Genomic DNA, 14,963 nt, shown 5'->3' with positions numbered 1-14,963 from the left:
GAGAGTCAGGATGTCGAAGAGGACCCACCGAGCCAGAAAAACAAGCACAGGCGCAGCTCACACAAACCCAAGTCTCTGAACCGCCCCTACTCCCACCGCAATCGACCCGTTAGCGAAAGAGGATCTGGTCTGATACCTTCACCCGACTTTCCAACATCCTCAGGCAGATCTCCGTGAACGTGCTTCCTGTGATTGCACTGACTATGTGCTCTACTAAACACACCAGCAACTTTTCACTCACACCGGTTAGAATGCTCTATCACTACCTCTGCTGTGGTGAAGCTTTTTGCACATAAACCATTTATTTCTACAAGTTGGCACCTCTACAAGTCTCTGAAAAATTCAAGCTGATGTTACTGAACTTTTATTAGCTCACAGACCACCCTGAGAACCCAACAAAAGCCATGGACCCTGTGTGTGCACATGAAATCTCACATGCTCTTTTTAAGATCCAGGGGCCCTGTGAAGTCACCCACAGACCCCTGGTCTGAGCAGCCAACGAGATGCTGCAGAATCCTGGAGGGAGAGCGCGACTCCTGAGTTAGCCCACTCTGCTTGACCAATATGGCGCGTAAGTATTTTTGGACATTTGTACCATGACACCCACCACTCTCACAACCAAACTGACTGATCAAAATTTTATTAAAAATTATCGTACTTTCAGTCAGAGTTGACTATTTCCCAATGTTATTTTGCAATGTGTTGGAACCAAGGTTGTAACCAGGAACATGAAGATAGGCCATGAGGTAAAACTGAAAGAATCAGGTCCAGAGCCTAGGCTCTTGGGTGTTTGTCACGTGGCTCTGGGGTTGTCACTTCACTCTGGAAGCCTCGGCTGCTTGGAATAAAAGACTTGGAAATGGATGATTTCTCCAAGCTCCCCCCGTATACCCTGCAGGGCCCTGCCGAAAGCAGGCGTTCAAGAAGAATCTGCTCAATTAAAATGGTTTTGTATTTTAAAATGAAAAATTACCAGAAAAAAAGCACTGGGTAAGAAATTTTTTCAGGGAAACAAATTTTCTAAAAGGTAAGGGCCACCCTAGCCTGGTTTCAAACCTAAGACAGCATTCGGGGAGGAGCTGACAGAAACTTCCTTCTGCTGAGGAAAGAGCACACAGCACAGACAGGAAAGCTTCTGGACTCCTGCTCTCCTGAGCAGTCGCCTGCTGCTCTTCCTCAAGGGAAGAAGAAAGGATAACCGGTGTGGGCACAGTCAAGCCAACTCCCCGAGTGACCTCAGCTGGGCGAGGGTGGGGGCCATCCTTTTCCATCACTGGATACGGAATGCTCTCCTCTCCACCAAATTTCAGGCAGGGAAAATCTGACATCTGTTCAGAGGCTGCAGCAGCACGTGGTGCTAACGTGGCATCCATCGTTCCGACCCAGCAGAGGAAGCCAGGGAACAGGTAACACTCCGTCTGCATTCACAGCCCCAAAGCAGGACGCTCCCTCATGAGAGGCCCCGAGCCCGTGAGGCGGCCGTGGGCCGCGCGGCTGAGCCCAGACCCCGAGCTCTTACCCTGGCCGCTGCTCTCCCAGATCTCGGTGCCCAGGCTACTGCCAGGCACAGTTCCATCCCCTTGCTCCAGGCACAGGTGGTTCTGCTTTTTCGCAAACCGAGGAGGAATACGAGAGGAAAGACTTCGGCCTTTGACAGGTACCTAAGGAGAAGAAAGGTGATGCGGTCCGGCCTCGACCTCAGACATGAAGGGTAACAAGCTCTCCCCAGGAAGACTATCCCAGGCGCCAGAACCACACCCCCGGAAACTGCTCCAGTGACGCTACAGCCAGCGGCGCTACAGCACTCGTCAGCCAAGACCTCAACCACGTGGGAACTGCAGTGCCGACCAAACCGCCCCCGGAAGCGACCCGTGGGCTGTGACCTGGGACGGCGGGGCAGGGGAGCAGTGCTCGGCCCCAACTCCGTTTCGAGTACAGAGTCGCCAGCCCTCGTGACTCCCAGGGTGATGAGTCTCGTGCCACTCAGGCCGGAGCGCGGTGGGAGGGGGGTGGGCTTCGGGGTGGACGGAGGCCTGCGTCCTGCTCGGCCCTGTTTCAGCGGGTGTCACCCTGGACCAGTCCCCCTCTCGGAGAGCAGGGAGAACACCATCTACTGCCACGGAGCCACAGGGATGGCTGGCCCGGGGAGGCAGCGCATGTTTAATAAACACACCTTCTTCCTCTCCTGTCTTGGGCCTAATTCAGAAGCCCCGTCCGCCCCGGCCCCGCCCACGCCTCGCACCCCGACCTGCACGGCTGGCTCCTTCCTTCTCCTCTCTTCCTCCAGCACACGGCGCTGCTTCTTGGTCAGGACTTCGATGAAGCCTTCCCCCACCACAGAGCCCACCTCAGTCTCCTCTCCGGGGCTGGATCCGCAGTTTTCAACGATGGCATCTGAACCAAGATTCACAAGGGAAGACAGTGAGTGGTTCCATTTACTGGGAGCCAAAAGTAACCCAACCCTACGGGCACCAGATATCTAAGGACCGGCTCAGCTCAGAGGCCAGGCTCTTAGCTGGCTTGGGCCTCAGCATATTCACCAGGGTCTAGGAAACCCAGCTATGATTTCTACACCCTTCTCACGGCCCCTCTAACACAGTGTTACCTCAAATCAAAGAGGCTACGGTTAAGAAAAGAGTCTTCGGAGACAGACACACTTAAGTCCCAGCTCCGCTCCTAAACAGCTGTGTGACCTTGCACAAACCACTCAACTTCTCTGGGCCTCAGCTTCCCCATCTTTAAAACTGGGACATCGCAGGGCTGTTATGGGGGTTCAGCAAGGTTGTGAGCGACATGAAGGCAGGAATCCTTTCTGTTTTGCTCTTAACCCAGTACGTGCCCAGAAGCTAAGATATTCAATGAAAGGGCAAACTCAGCAACCCACAGAGGTGGCCACGGCTCCCCATTTTGCCCGGATTCTTCTTCCCCTGAAGATGTGAGGTGACACTCACTTCCATAGTTCAGGTCAAACGGTTTCATGGTCTCTCCCTGTTCGCCTGCCCTCTGGGCAGCCAGCTGGGCCTCCTTCTCTGCCTTCTCACAGGAGGCTTCGGGGATGTCAGAGGTGGCGTGGGCTGCCCGCTCCAGCGTGTAGTGGCCGCTCCCACTGCTGCAGCCAGGACCTCCAGGCAAGGTGTCATCCGGGGACCTGTAAAGGAAGGAGGACCTCGTTAGCTCAGAAGGAACCCGCGGCCGGGGAAGGAGAGAGAAGGACAAACCGCACATGCACGCAGAGCACGCACACAAGCGCAGCGCCCCGATCTTTGTCACTTCCTCTCAGCGTCCCCTCCGTGCAGCAGAGGCCGCGTGCTGGCGGCAGCGCGCTCTGCAAGCCCGTGTGGAGGCTGCCCCAGCAGCACTGCTACGGCAGAGCCCACGGGAACACTGCTCTCTCTCCAACCCCTTCCCAGGGCTGACACTTCTGTTCTTTCCCACTGTGTGCCAAACCCAGTAGGGCTACAGAAAGGAGAGAGAGAAGGGGGAATGCTTAGAACGGGGCTGCAGAACTTCCTGCTCCTCTCGTAAGACTGACCAGAGAGGAGCCCAGGCCCCGCCCTACTGCCAGCCCAGTTACTGGGGTAGAAATCAGAAGCAAAGCCAAGTCTTGGCATCTGGGGCCTAGAAAGCTAGTCTAGATGGACACCTAAAAGAACCCGCATTCTTCTGTGGTTCCTTCTTCAGGGGTATGGATTAATTACAGGCCAGGCTTTGGTGCCCTGAATTCTAAGGAGGCTGAGAGGCGGGAAGCCGTCTTCCTCAGCACGCTGGGGCGTGGCCTGTGCACGATGAGGAATGCAGGCTGCACAGCGTCTGCCCTTGCCCTGATTCCGGGCCAGGCTCGGGCACTGAGCCGACACTGAGCACCGATCATCCCCCCCGACCAAAGCCTCTAATTCCAAACGAGAGGTGCTCACCAGGCCTTGGGCAGCTCACTCCCTTTGCTTACCGCCTGGCTCTCACCAGGCCGAGGTGGCAATCCCAAGCGGCGCTGCTTCTCTTGACTGTCGAGAAGCAAAGCCACTCAGGGAAGAGCGATCTCTGCGGGGCCAGGAGGCCAGCGATGCCCCACGTGTTTCTGGAGGACGCTGCCTGGCAGCAGCCTGGAGCCAAGGGGTCCGGTGGACTGACCGGTACTCATGAGGCGCCGTGAACAGGGAGCGCCCCTCTGTGGTGGGGGCCCCTCGGCTGGACTCCGACGAGACACACGGGGGCTGAAGTCATGAAACACGGACGGGGGCGGGCACCACAGGGGGGCCAGCGGGGCGGGGACTCTAGTCTTAGTTCTGAAGCCACAATAGCAGCAGCAGCAACAGCACGCCACGAGAGAAGCAGACAGCAGCGCGAGAGCCAGTGACGGAGACGCTCACGTACAATGGCCTCGGCGGGTGGGCACCCTCCTAGAGCGCAACGAGGGGGAAGGAGTTGGGGCCCTGACACACGGAGGGACACGCATGCATGAAGTGCCGCTGGGACAACCGGCTAACAGAACGACAGCAACAAAAAAGAACCCGGGACTCTGTTTCCGGTTTACCTTTTGGCTTTCAAAGGCGTCCCACTCTGATGGCTCTCATAACGGGGAGAAGTTTCACCGCCACCTGGCCTAACAGACTTCTCCCCAAACCCTCCCGGCTCCAGCTTCCGGCTCTGTCTGTCAACGAGGGGTCTCTGGCCGGAGAAGCTCCGCTTGGCCAGCTCCTTCTTCTCACCCGCGCTCGCCCCGGGCAGGCCGTCGGCCTGGGGCTCGGGCTCGGGCCCGGGCCCGTCCCGCCTCTCCCGCCTCTCGCTGAAGTCGCTACTCTCGGAGGCCGTCTCCCACTCCTCGTTGGCGTGGTCCGAGGAGTTCTGGTAGGCGAGCTCGGGGGACCTGCGGCCCGTGGTGCCGCTCCTGTCCCCGGGACAGGGTCTGGGCCGGCCCGGCCACTGGCCCGCCGGCAGGGGCTGCTCATCCTCCGGCCCCCACAGGCCCAGGGCCTCCCGCTCCTGCCGAAGGCGCCGGAAGCGGGGGGGCTTGTCCTGGCGCGGGGGCCGTCTTCTCCTGAAGGGCCGGTTCTCGGCATTTTCGGAATCTGCCGCGTGGTCATCTTGGAAGAAGGCCCTCTTGTCCTCCACACGGCCATCCTCGAAGCCCCGGGTGCCCAAGGCGTCGGGGTGTCTGTAGGTGTCCGGGATATAGTCTCTGTCTGAGGGCCGCCGGGCCCCACACGTGTCGGGGGGGCCGGACTCCTGCCAGGAGGCGCCCAGACCCCGGCTCGGCCAGGGGGCCGCCTCCTTGGCCGCGAAGGTTCTCCGGCCATATGCGCAGTTGCTCAGCCGCGGGGGGAGGGCGCGCCCGAAGGCCCGCAGGCCTCGGTTCTTGGCCTCTGGCCCGCCGTGGTCCTCGGGGTACATCCTGCCGGACCGCCAGGACTCCCTGAAGTCGCCCTTCCTCCCGGCGGCCTCCTCCCTCTCCGGGAGCGCGCCCTCGTCCCCGGTCTCGGCGCCCCGCTGCCGCCGCCGCTTGGGAAGCTCCTCGTACTCAGAGCCCTCGCTGTGGGTCTCGCTGGCGATCCTCCGCCGGGGCTTGGCCCGGGGGAAGTCGTCTGCCAGCCCGAACTCTCGCGGTCCCCGGCCGCGGCCGCTCCTCTGGCTGCCGCCGTAGAGGCCCCGCGCCCCAAGGACGCCCCCGCCACAGAGGCCGCCGCCCGCAGGCCGCCCGCGGAAAGTGAACTCTCGGAACCCACGGCCGCGGCCCCGGGCCTGCCCCCGGCCCCCAAAGGCCTGCTCCTCGTCAATAAAGATCCAGTTATTCCTCTTGGTAGGCGGTGTGTGGCTGGCCTCCCGGGAGGGGCTGGCCTCCCGGGCCCCAACGGGCTTGTCATCCTCCTCCGGCCGGCTGGCCCCGCGGCCCAAGGCAGCACGGGCCAAGCCCTGGTCCTCCGAGGCAGCCGGGGCCACGTTGGCCAGCGCGGGGTCGTTCTCTTGGTCTTGGTCCTCGGCCATCTCGCAAACGGGCCCCGTCTCCCGAGCCGGGCGGGCGCTCCCCTCTCCCAGCTCTGGCTTCACCTTGTCGAGCTCCTTCTCCTTGTCTTCCACCTTGAGGGCCTTCAGGACGGGCTTCTTGATGGGGCCGGACCTCCGGGTCCTGCTGGTCTGCTCAGGGTGCTGGCTGCCGGCGCCCCGGGCTTCTGGCGTCCACGCGGGCTCCAGGGCCGGCTGTCTGCCGGGGCTGCCTTCCTTCTCCCAGGAGGAGACACTGAAGGACAGTTCCTCCTGGGGCGCCTCCTTCTCGACCCTGGTGTCTGGGTCGGCGGCCTTCGGCTGGCGGCTCATGTCCCAATCGCTATACTCTGGTTTTTTCTCAGCCGGGGCAAAGTCGGGCTCCAGTGTGGAACACCTGAGGTTTGGGGTGTGACTCCCAGGTGCGCCTGCTTCCTGAACATTTTCTTGGGGTGGAAACAAAAGCTCCTGGCCTATTCTTTGAGAAGAGACACAGATGTCAAAGTCTGCTGGGGCCTTCTTGTCAAAAGCACTCAAGTACTCCTCCCCTCTCTCCTCAAGGAGATTGCGCCGGGCACTTACGCCCCCTGACCTTCCAGGTGAGGCAGAGTAAGAGCTTTCATTCCTGAAAAGGAACCAGAAAAATCAGTCAATGTGATTGGAGCCTGGTTCCTGGGTTCCATGCTGAACACAGTTTAGTTTTAAAAAGAAAAATTTAAAAAAAAAAAGAAAAAGAAAAAAACATAGGCACCAACATTCGCTCTATCTTTAAACAGGTCTCAGAGATGCTGGGCCATGGGCTGGTGGCGGCCCCTGGAGTCCAGAGAGTGAAGAAGTCAGTGGCCGGTGGACTCAGCGAGCAGCCGGGGATCCTCTGGTTCACACAAGCTGGAGCCGGGGCGTCCGCGGAGAGTCTGGGGCGCTGGGCCAGCACAGCCAGCTCGCCTTTACTTTCACAGGAAGGAGCCACGACACACGCACTCAGCCCTGCCTGCCCTGTGAGGCCCCCACCCCTCGGCCCTGCCCAAGGTTCCGCAGGATTTGCCTCTGACGCCAGGATTTCTCCTGGGCCCTCAGTTGCCATCAGCGCCTCTCACACAAAAGCATCCGGCCATCCTTATCTCACTCTCCTTCCCCAGGGGGCACCATCTCCTGGGACAGGGCCTCTTCCCAGAGCCCTATCTCAATGAGGACCTGGAGACCCCTCCTTCAGTTGCAGGTCAGGAGGACCAAGTTTCGCCTCACCTGACATGCATGTCCATGGCCAGAGTGTCACTGGATTTCGGGTGGGGGAGCGAGTAGCCCTTGCTCTGCAACGCCATGTAACCCTCGGGGCTCCACACGGGGGCTGCATCGATGGCGGTCACTTTCCTTTCTGGCAGTGGGGGCACACAGCTCTGATCCTCAGAGCGACAGCCAGTTCCACTGAGAGAATCTTGGGCCATCATGGGTTTCATCAATCCTGAAGAAGGCAAAGAACCAATCAGTCACCTCGTTTAGCAAGCCATGGGTCAACCACAGGCCCAAAGGAGACAAGCTGCCCCAACTATCACATGGACACAGCACCCCACCTGCTTAACATCACTGAGGTCCCATCTTTCTGATCACAGAACCTCTGAAGGCACGCACGCATGCAATCTGAAAGGCCTGTTTAAAAACCTCTGAGGTCCAATCCTAGTTCCCGGATGAAGAGCCCCTGTGTTGAAGGCTATAAAAAACTGGCAAATGGAAACTGGAACCATCAAACGGGAGAGCTCATGGGTGTCAGCGGAACGCTAGCGGGGCCAGTCAGTCAGCAACGCAAGATGCCTGAAGGTCTTCTGCACAGACACAAGGAAGACGAGCTACGCTCCAGGGAGCCTACATGCAACACAGAGCCAGCGTCTCCCTGCTTCCAACCCCTGCAAGAAGTTCAGAAAAGGACTGGGGCTTTAGCTCCTTTTATTTCCACCCCTAAGCTCGACAGTAACACTCCACATTTTGTACATGGAAGGGCAGTGGGGGATACACAAATGACACTAAACTGTTATCTGGCCCGAGGAGACTGGGGCATGCTGACGTCTCGGTCCTACCAGATATAAACCAGTCGGGGAAATGGCACCCCCGCCCTCCCCGGGCCCCTCTGTGCATGTCTATCAAACAAGGGGGCTGGGCGGCTGCAGACGACATTAAAGGTCTCTCACGGGGCCAGATTCTGTGGAGAAAAGAAGATCTGATTTTTCAAATACTTCACAAAGCTAATTATTGGCCCCCAGTGTTTTTGTGCCCATCTTTTGAGATAATCTGACCAGGAAAATGGCTCGGCATTAGGCCAACGGCTTTAAGCTTTCTTTTAGCTGTGGAGTGCTCTGTTCCAATGCTATCAATATATGACTCCAGCACAAAGTTAGTATGAGTCAGGTGGTGGTGGGGACCCTCTCTGGAATCCTAGAATTACACACCATTTATTAAGTACTGATTACAAGGTGTGCGGAACTGCTCCACACTGTACACGGACCTATTTTTGGCAATATGGCAGCTCATATTACCTGAAAAAACCTCCTGTCACAAAAATGCTGGACAAAACACATTAAACATTTCACTCGCAGAGCTCCGTTCCCCCAAAACCGGGAAACCCCCAGGGAGCTGAAACCACAGCCACGGCCACAGCCACGAGCTGGTGCTCCCTAGAGGGGAGCCAGGGACACATCTATCAGATTTAGTAACCTACGGGCATGCTCCTAAATGCCCCCCCAGGACAGGAGACGGGGCTTTTCCACACAAGGCAGAGAGCTGCAGCTGAGATGCTGCTTAAACAAAGACCCTCAAAGGGCTATGCCCTCAATTAAAAGGTGGATCAGAAAAATATATGCTCTTTAGTACAGGGAGATGACTGAATTTGTGTCTTGGCCTGGGCTAGGGTAGGGAAAACAGTCCTCCATGAGGAGTTCATAGCCACATGCCAGCTTTCATGCAGGTTTGGGGGCAGGAGGGTGAAGTTCAGATTTATACCCCTAGAATGTTCCAGAAACTTCCTGAGTTAAAATAAAGGGTAGTTCTAGGCTGGCAGAAGAAAACAAAACCACACTGGAGGGATATACCCTCAAACCAAGCTATACTAGATCCCCATGATAAATAAAGCTCTGCTGAAAATGAACTCACAATCCAAAATTACCACAACACTGTGTGGAAAACAATCCACTATGAGTCCATGGTAAGCCCACGGGATTATATACCTTCCTCAAGAACTTCAGGTAACAAATTAAAATGTGAAGCACTAGAAAATTATGTTTTAAATGATTACAAGCATAAAGGAATTAAAAACTTACGAAAAATATAAGACACAAGAAAAAATAATAGATTTGAGGAAAAAATTCTAGTAATAAAAATAGAATCACTGAAATTAAAAACTCATTGGACAGTAAAAAAAAAAAAAAAAAAAGAGCAGATCAGACACAGTTGGAGAGAAAAGAGAATAGGAAAATAGCTGAAGGATTTTCCCAGCAGGCCCCACAGAGGTTAGCTCTCTTATATATTTAAGAGACTTGGAAGGCAGAATGAGAAGGCACAAAATAATCTAAATGGGCGACCTAGGAAGAAAGGATATAAAGAATGAGGAAAAAGCAACATCTGACATGATAATTAGAAGAGAATTTTCCAGAAGTGATGAAAGACATACATCCTTAGATTTGAGCACTGTGAGTTCTAAGCAGAATAAGGTAAGGATAGATATAGATATATACCTAGACACAGCATACTGAGAAGGAACTACAGGAGACCAAAGACAAAGAGAAGATCTTAAAAGCAGCCAGAAAGAAAACAGTAGATTACCCAGACACGAATCAGACACACGAGCCAGAAAACAAGGAATACTATCTTCACAGTACTAAAAGAAAGTAACTGCCAACCTCGAGTTCTATACCCAGCTACACTATCATTCATGAGGAAAGAGTGACATCAAGACTTTCTCAGGCGAAGACTATCTACTGCCAAAACAATTTTCCTGAAGACCTGGAGAGAATGTACTTCATGAAGAAATAAATGGAACCCAGATGGAAGGATAAGCAGCAAAGAAACTAGTAAACATACAGACAAATCTCAACAAGAACAGGTCAAATAAAACAACAAATAATAGCTGATTTGGTGGGAATAAAACAAGGTGGAACTAAAATTCCAGGCCAAAATAACAAGACTGATGAGGAGGTAGTTAAAGCTCAGGTTCAGGGTAAAGATATTGAATAGCCTTGGCGAAGTCAAGGGTGCATGTTAGAATTTAATGTAACCATTCACACAGTAGAAATAGAATGTAGAAGGAAAACAAACAAAAAGAATAGGAAAACTTGCCACCAAAAAAAGAAGAAAGAAAAAGAAAAGCATAGAAAAGAGGGATAAACAGAAAGCATAAAATAGGAGAGCAAGAAATCTGAATATAATAATCCCAATAAATCAAAAGGGAACAACTTCGGCAACTGAAGTCACAGAGCTTCAAAGTGGGTAAAACCATACACATCTTACACGTACAAAGATATTCTCCTCCAAAAAGGGCTCAGAGAGGCCTGATGGTAAAAAGTTGGGGGAAAAAGATACCACATAAATACTAATCAAAAGAAAACTGGAATAAAATGATTACCAGGTAAAGTAGACATTAAAGGTAGAAAGCACAACTAATGATAACAAAGGTCCTGTAAGAAGATAAAAGGAACAAGATGAAGTACGGCTTCCAGACAGATAAAGCAAAAACTGACAGGTTTACAAGATTTGCCAAAATCCACATCATGGTGGGAAATGTTCACACACCTCTTAGTAACTGAACAAGGGGATAAAACATTGTGATGATACAGATATTTGTACAGCGCAATTAGCAAGCACGATGTCATGGACCACGTCCAATTGCAGAATACATTCTTCTCAAGCCCTTGAGTGAAATTCCACCTGCCACTTCTAAAAATAAAGTTCTACTGGAAAGCAACCACAGCCATTCACGCACTATTGTCTACAGCTGCTTTTGCTCTACAACAGCAAAACTAAGTAGCAGTTCAAAGCCTAAAATATTTATTATCTGGCATTAATAGAAAAAGTTTGTGACCGCTGGTCTGTATCATACAGACCACGTTACCTGACCACGAGGCAGCCACGTTAGAAATTAACACCAGAAAGATGGTATTAAAACTTTACATTTGGAAGTTTTACAACATACCATAAAAAATCACTCAAAAAGGATAAAATCAGACTAACATTTAGAACTGTACAATAATAAAAATGTATCTTAAAACTCATAGGGCTTCCCTGGTGGCGCAGTGGTTGAGAATCTGCCTGCTAATGCAGGGGACACGGGTTCGAGCCCTGGTCTGGGAAGATCCCACATGCCACGGAGCGGCTGGGCCCGTGAGCCACAACTACTGAGCCTGCGCGTCTGGAGCCTGTGCCCCGCAACGGGAGGGGCCGCGATAGTGAAAGGCCCGCGCACCGCGATGAAGAGCGGTCCCCGCACCGCGATGAAGAGTGGCCCCCACTTGCCGCAACTAGAGAAAGTCCTCGCACGAACCGAAGACCCAGCACAGCCAAAAATAAATAAATAAATAAAAATAAAAGTAGCTATTAAAAAAAAAAACAAAAAAAAAAACTCATAGAGGCTCATAGCTCAGGTGAGACTTAAATACATGAGAAAAGTCAAACTAATGAGCTCATCAACATAACCAGATAGAAAAAGAACAAAATACTTTCAATGGAAATAATGAGGGGGGAAAAAAGGCAGAAGTTAATGAAATAAAAACCAAATAAAATACAGGAATTAAAAAATCCAAAAGATGCTTTTTAAAAATAGCTTTAAAGGGACTTCCCTGGTGGCGCAGAGGTTAAGACTCCACACACTCCCAATGCAGGGGACCTGGGTTCGATCCCTGATCAGGGAACTAGATCCCACACGCGTGCCGCAACTAAGAGTCTGCATGCCACAACTAAGGAGCCCGCATGCTGCAACTAAGACCTGGTGCAACCAAAAAATAAAAATTAAAAAATTAAAAATAAATTCAGTTTATTAAAAAAAAAAACAAAAAAAAAAACAAACAACAACAACAAAAAAAAAACAGCATTAAAAACATGGCATTAGGACTTCACTGGTGGCGCAGTGGTTAAGAATCCACCTGCCAATTCAGGGGACACGGGTTCGACCCCTGGTCCGGGAAGATCCCACGTGCCACGGAGCCACTAAGCCTGTGCACCACAACTAGTGAGCCCACACGCCACAACTACTGAAGCCCGTGCGCCACAACTACTGAGCCTGAGCTCTAGAGCCCGGAAACCACAACTACTTGAAGCCTGCGCGCCTAGAGCCCGCAACAAGAGAAGCCACCGCAGTGAGAAGCCTGCACATCACAACAAAGAGTAACCCTGCTCGCCGCCAACTAGAGAAACCCTGCACGCAGCAACGAAGACACAATGCAGCCAAAAATAAATACATAAATTTATTAAAAAAAAAAAAAAGGCATTAGACAAACCTTGGGAAAGACTAATCAAGGAAAAAAAGAGAGAGAAAACACAAAGAACATTAAAGAATGGAAAGACGGACAAAACAACATAGCAGAGATATAAAAATTAATTAAAGCAATTTACAATGCATAATCTTAAGGTCTCTTCCTGACAATTCTTTGTGCGAGGTACTATCATACCCTCATTTTGGGAAGTAAAACTCAGACTGGATATGTGACCTGCAAAGAGGTCAGACTGGAATCCAGGTGGGTCTGTCTACCCCCCAAGGCAATACCCTTAAACACCACACTGTCCTGAGCTCCACAGGGATGGCCCACGGGACCACAGTGCTTACCCGAGGGATGCAGGGCTGAGGGATAGAAATCCACCGGGGTCCGCGTGGGCGGGATCCGTGGGTCCACGTAGGAAGGCATCACCATCCACCTGGGGTCGAAGCCCAGCACCTGAGGCTGGTGCGGGTAGAAGGTGCGCTGCGGGTGGGACGGCGGAGGGCACACCGGCTGCCAGTGCTGCATCTTGTACAGCTGCTCCTGGCCAGGCGAGAGAGATCCGGTCGGACAGGCGCCGCGGGGCAGAGGGGCTGTGCGTGCGCGCACACACACTCTTCCAGCTTTCCATCAGGCGGCAGAGACAACCCACCCAGAACAGAAGACCACAGAGGGGAGGCCCCAGGGCATGACAGCCTTCAGGCTCTGGCTGTCTCCCAGGACTGACGGACAGGACAGTCATGCCATCGTCACAACTGGGCCCTGAGGCTCCTCTGCAGACGGGGCTTTCATTTAGATCAAACGCTCTCCTGGAGCTGACACGTGACCAGCACAGCTCCCAGGGCGTATCTCCCAGGGCGTATCTCCCCGTCCGCAACCGCCACCAGACGACACTCCTCCTCCTCCCCTCCTTCTGTCCCTTCAACCCACCCTCCTCACTCCGACGCCCTGACCACGTCAGGAGCCTTCAAGGGTCCTCCACAGCTCTGCCTCTAACAGCCCGAGTCCGACAGGGCGTCACACGACCTACAGGGCCCTGCGGGTGCTGCCCCATCCGCCTCTCCAGCATTGCCTCCCACGACTGCCCCGGCCCTCCACTCCACACGCCTGCCCGCCCGCCCGCCTGCCCGCTTCTGGCCTTGGAAACACGCTGGGCCCTCTGTTCCCTCCAGCCCCAAACCCGCTCACCCCTACCCATCCTTCAGGTTTTGGCTTAAAGAGCACTGCGCCTCTGCGAACCCGCCACAGTTCCTGAGGTAAGATCAGGTCCCCTGTCCTCGGCTCCCACAGCACTGCGGCTTCTCCTGTGTAACTCTGTTGTTGGTTGTTTCCCTCCCTAAACCAAGAGACTACATGCCAAGTTCACTGCAGTATCCTCACCTCTACCACCAGACTTGGTAGGAAGAAAATTCACTGCACAGAAGGACACACGTAAAGCATCACTAGAGCATTAAAAATCAAGAACCTGGACCCAGTGAGGCTTCATTTCAGACACTGCTCCACGGCACCAGTGACCTCCAGGGCTGCCCTCACAACTGCATCCCGAACCAGCATTCTGGCAGAGATGCAGGTGCAGAGTCAGACAAGGAGGACACACCCTTTCCTGCCAGCCGGCTGGCACAATCCCAGCCTGGGCTGGATTCCCTGGAAGGCTCGCCAGGGCTCAGGGCACTGCTTAGGAGCACTCAGAACTCAGTAAGCAGAACTCCCCTGGTCTCTGCCCACAGCTCCTCCTCCCGTCTAGACCCCAGGTCCCCAGGGCAGCTGACCAGACAGTCTGTTTGCCAGACTCCTTCAGGCTGCTCTGACACGTCAGACTTCTATCTAGTCTTAAGGATGGATTTACCTGTCACTGCCCCCCAGAAGAGTTACCCAGAGCAACTGTTACTACTGTGTCTGGCTCGCGTTACTCCAGAGATCTCTCCAGTCAGCAGTAATTCTTCACCAAGCCCGGGAGTAACTGCACAGTGCCTGCTCACAGTACAACGCTACAAAAGCGCAATGAATGTAACTTACTGTTTAGAGCACAGGACGTGGGGAGCTTCTGGAATGCTTCCTAGGAGCCCAAGGAAAGTAGGGTCTGGGGTGAACGTTTTAAAGGCAACTAAAAGAGATTCTGGGGAAAGCTGGAGACTTTGACCTGTGTCTCCAGGGTACCCCCACGTTCTGAAACTTTTTTGATTATTAACAATAATTTACTGCACACCTAGCTGCTGAACTAAGTAACGTCCATGCATGATCTCAGTTTCCCACCAAAATGCATTGTTCATCAGTAATAAGCTTCACTGATTATGCCTGTAAGACAAACAACTGCCAATGAGTGGTTCCAGCTCAGCAAGATCACCAGGCCTGTAAGAGACTGTTGGGATTACAACCATTACCCATATGATCTTCTTAAGAGCAAACAGTAGGTCTGTTTTAAGATTTATGGAGCGCCATTAAAGATGATATTGATCACACCGATAAACCAGTACAGGCATAACAGAACCCTCACCACCATGCCGAGGCAGGGACTCATTCCTTCCGCTTTAC

At 53.4% G+C, this 14,963-nt stretch overlaps 1 protein-coding gene across 13 annotated transcripts in view; it reads right to left on the bottom strand.

Annotated features, from left to right (window-relative positions):
• The window catches only part of PRRC2B (proline rich coiled-coil 2B), an 85,981-nt gene that overhangs the window by 15,328 nt on the left and 55,690 nt on the right, over positions 1-14,963 (bottom strand). For 12 of the 13 annotated variants that reach the window (XM_059925862.1, XM_059925864.1, XM_059925866.1 and 9 more), the window contains exons 14-19: positions 12,779-12,974; positions 7,222-7,438; positions 4,532-6,601; positions 2,952-3,148; positions 2,249-2,394; positions 1,520-1,661 (exon numbers count right to left, since the gene is read on the bottom strand). In XM_059925862.1, the coding sequence (XP_059781845.1) occupies positions 1,520-1,661; positions 2,249-2,394; positions 2,952-3,148; positions 4,532-6,601; positions 7,222-7,438; positions 12,779-12,974 (2,968 nt within the window). The remainder of the gene's footprint in view (positions 1-1,519; positions 1,662-2,248; positions 2,395-2,951; positions 3,149-4,531; positions 6,602-7,221; positions 7,439-12,778; positions 12,975-14,963) is intronic. The other variant, XM_059925874.1, reaches the window with a different exon arrangement.

Source organism: Balaenoptera ricei, chromosome 6, assembly GCF_028023285.1.
Source record: "Balaenoptera ricei isolate mBalRic1 chromosome 6, mBalRic1.hap2, whole genome shotgun sequence".
Taxonomy (NCBI): domain Eukaryota; kingdom Metazoa; phylum Chordata; class Mammalia; order Artiodactyla; family Balaenopteridae; genus Balaenoptera; species Balaenoptera ricei.
The sequence above is the reverse complement of the archived record's forward strand: the minus strand, read 5'-3'. Positions and strand labels throughout refer to the sequence as shown.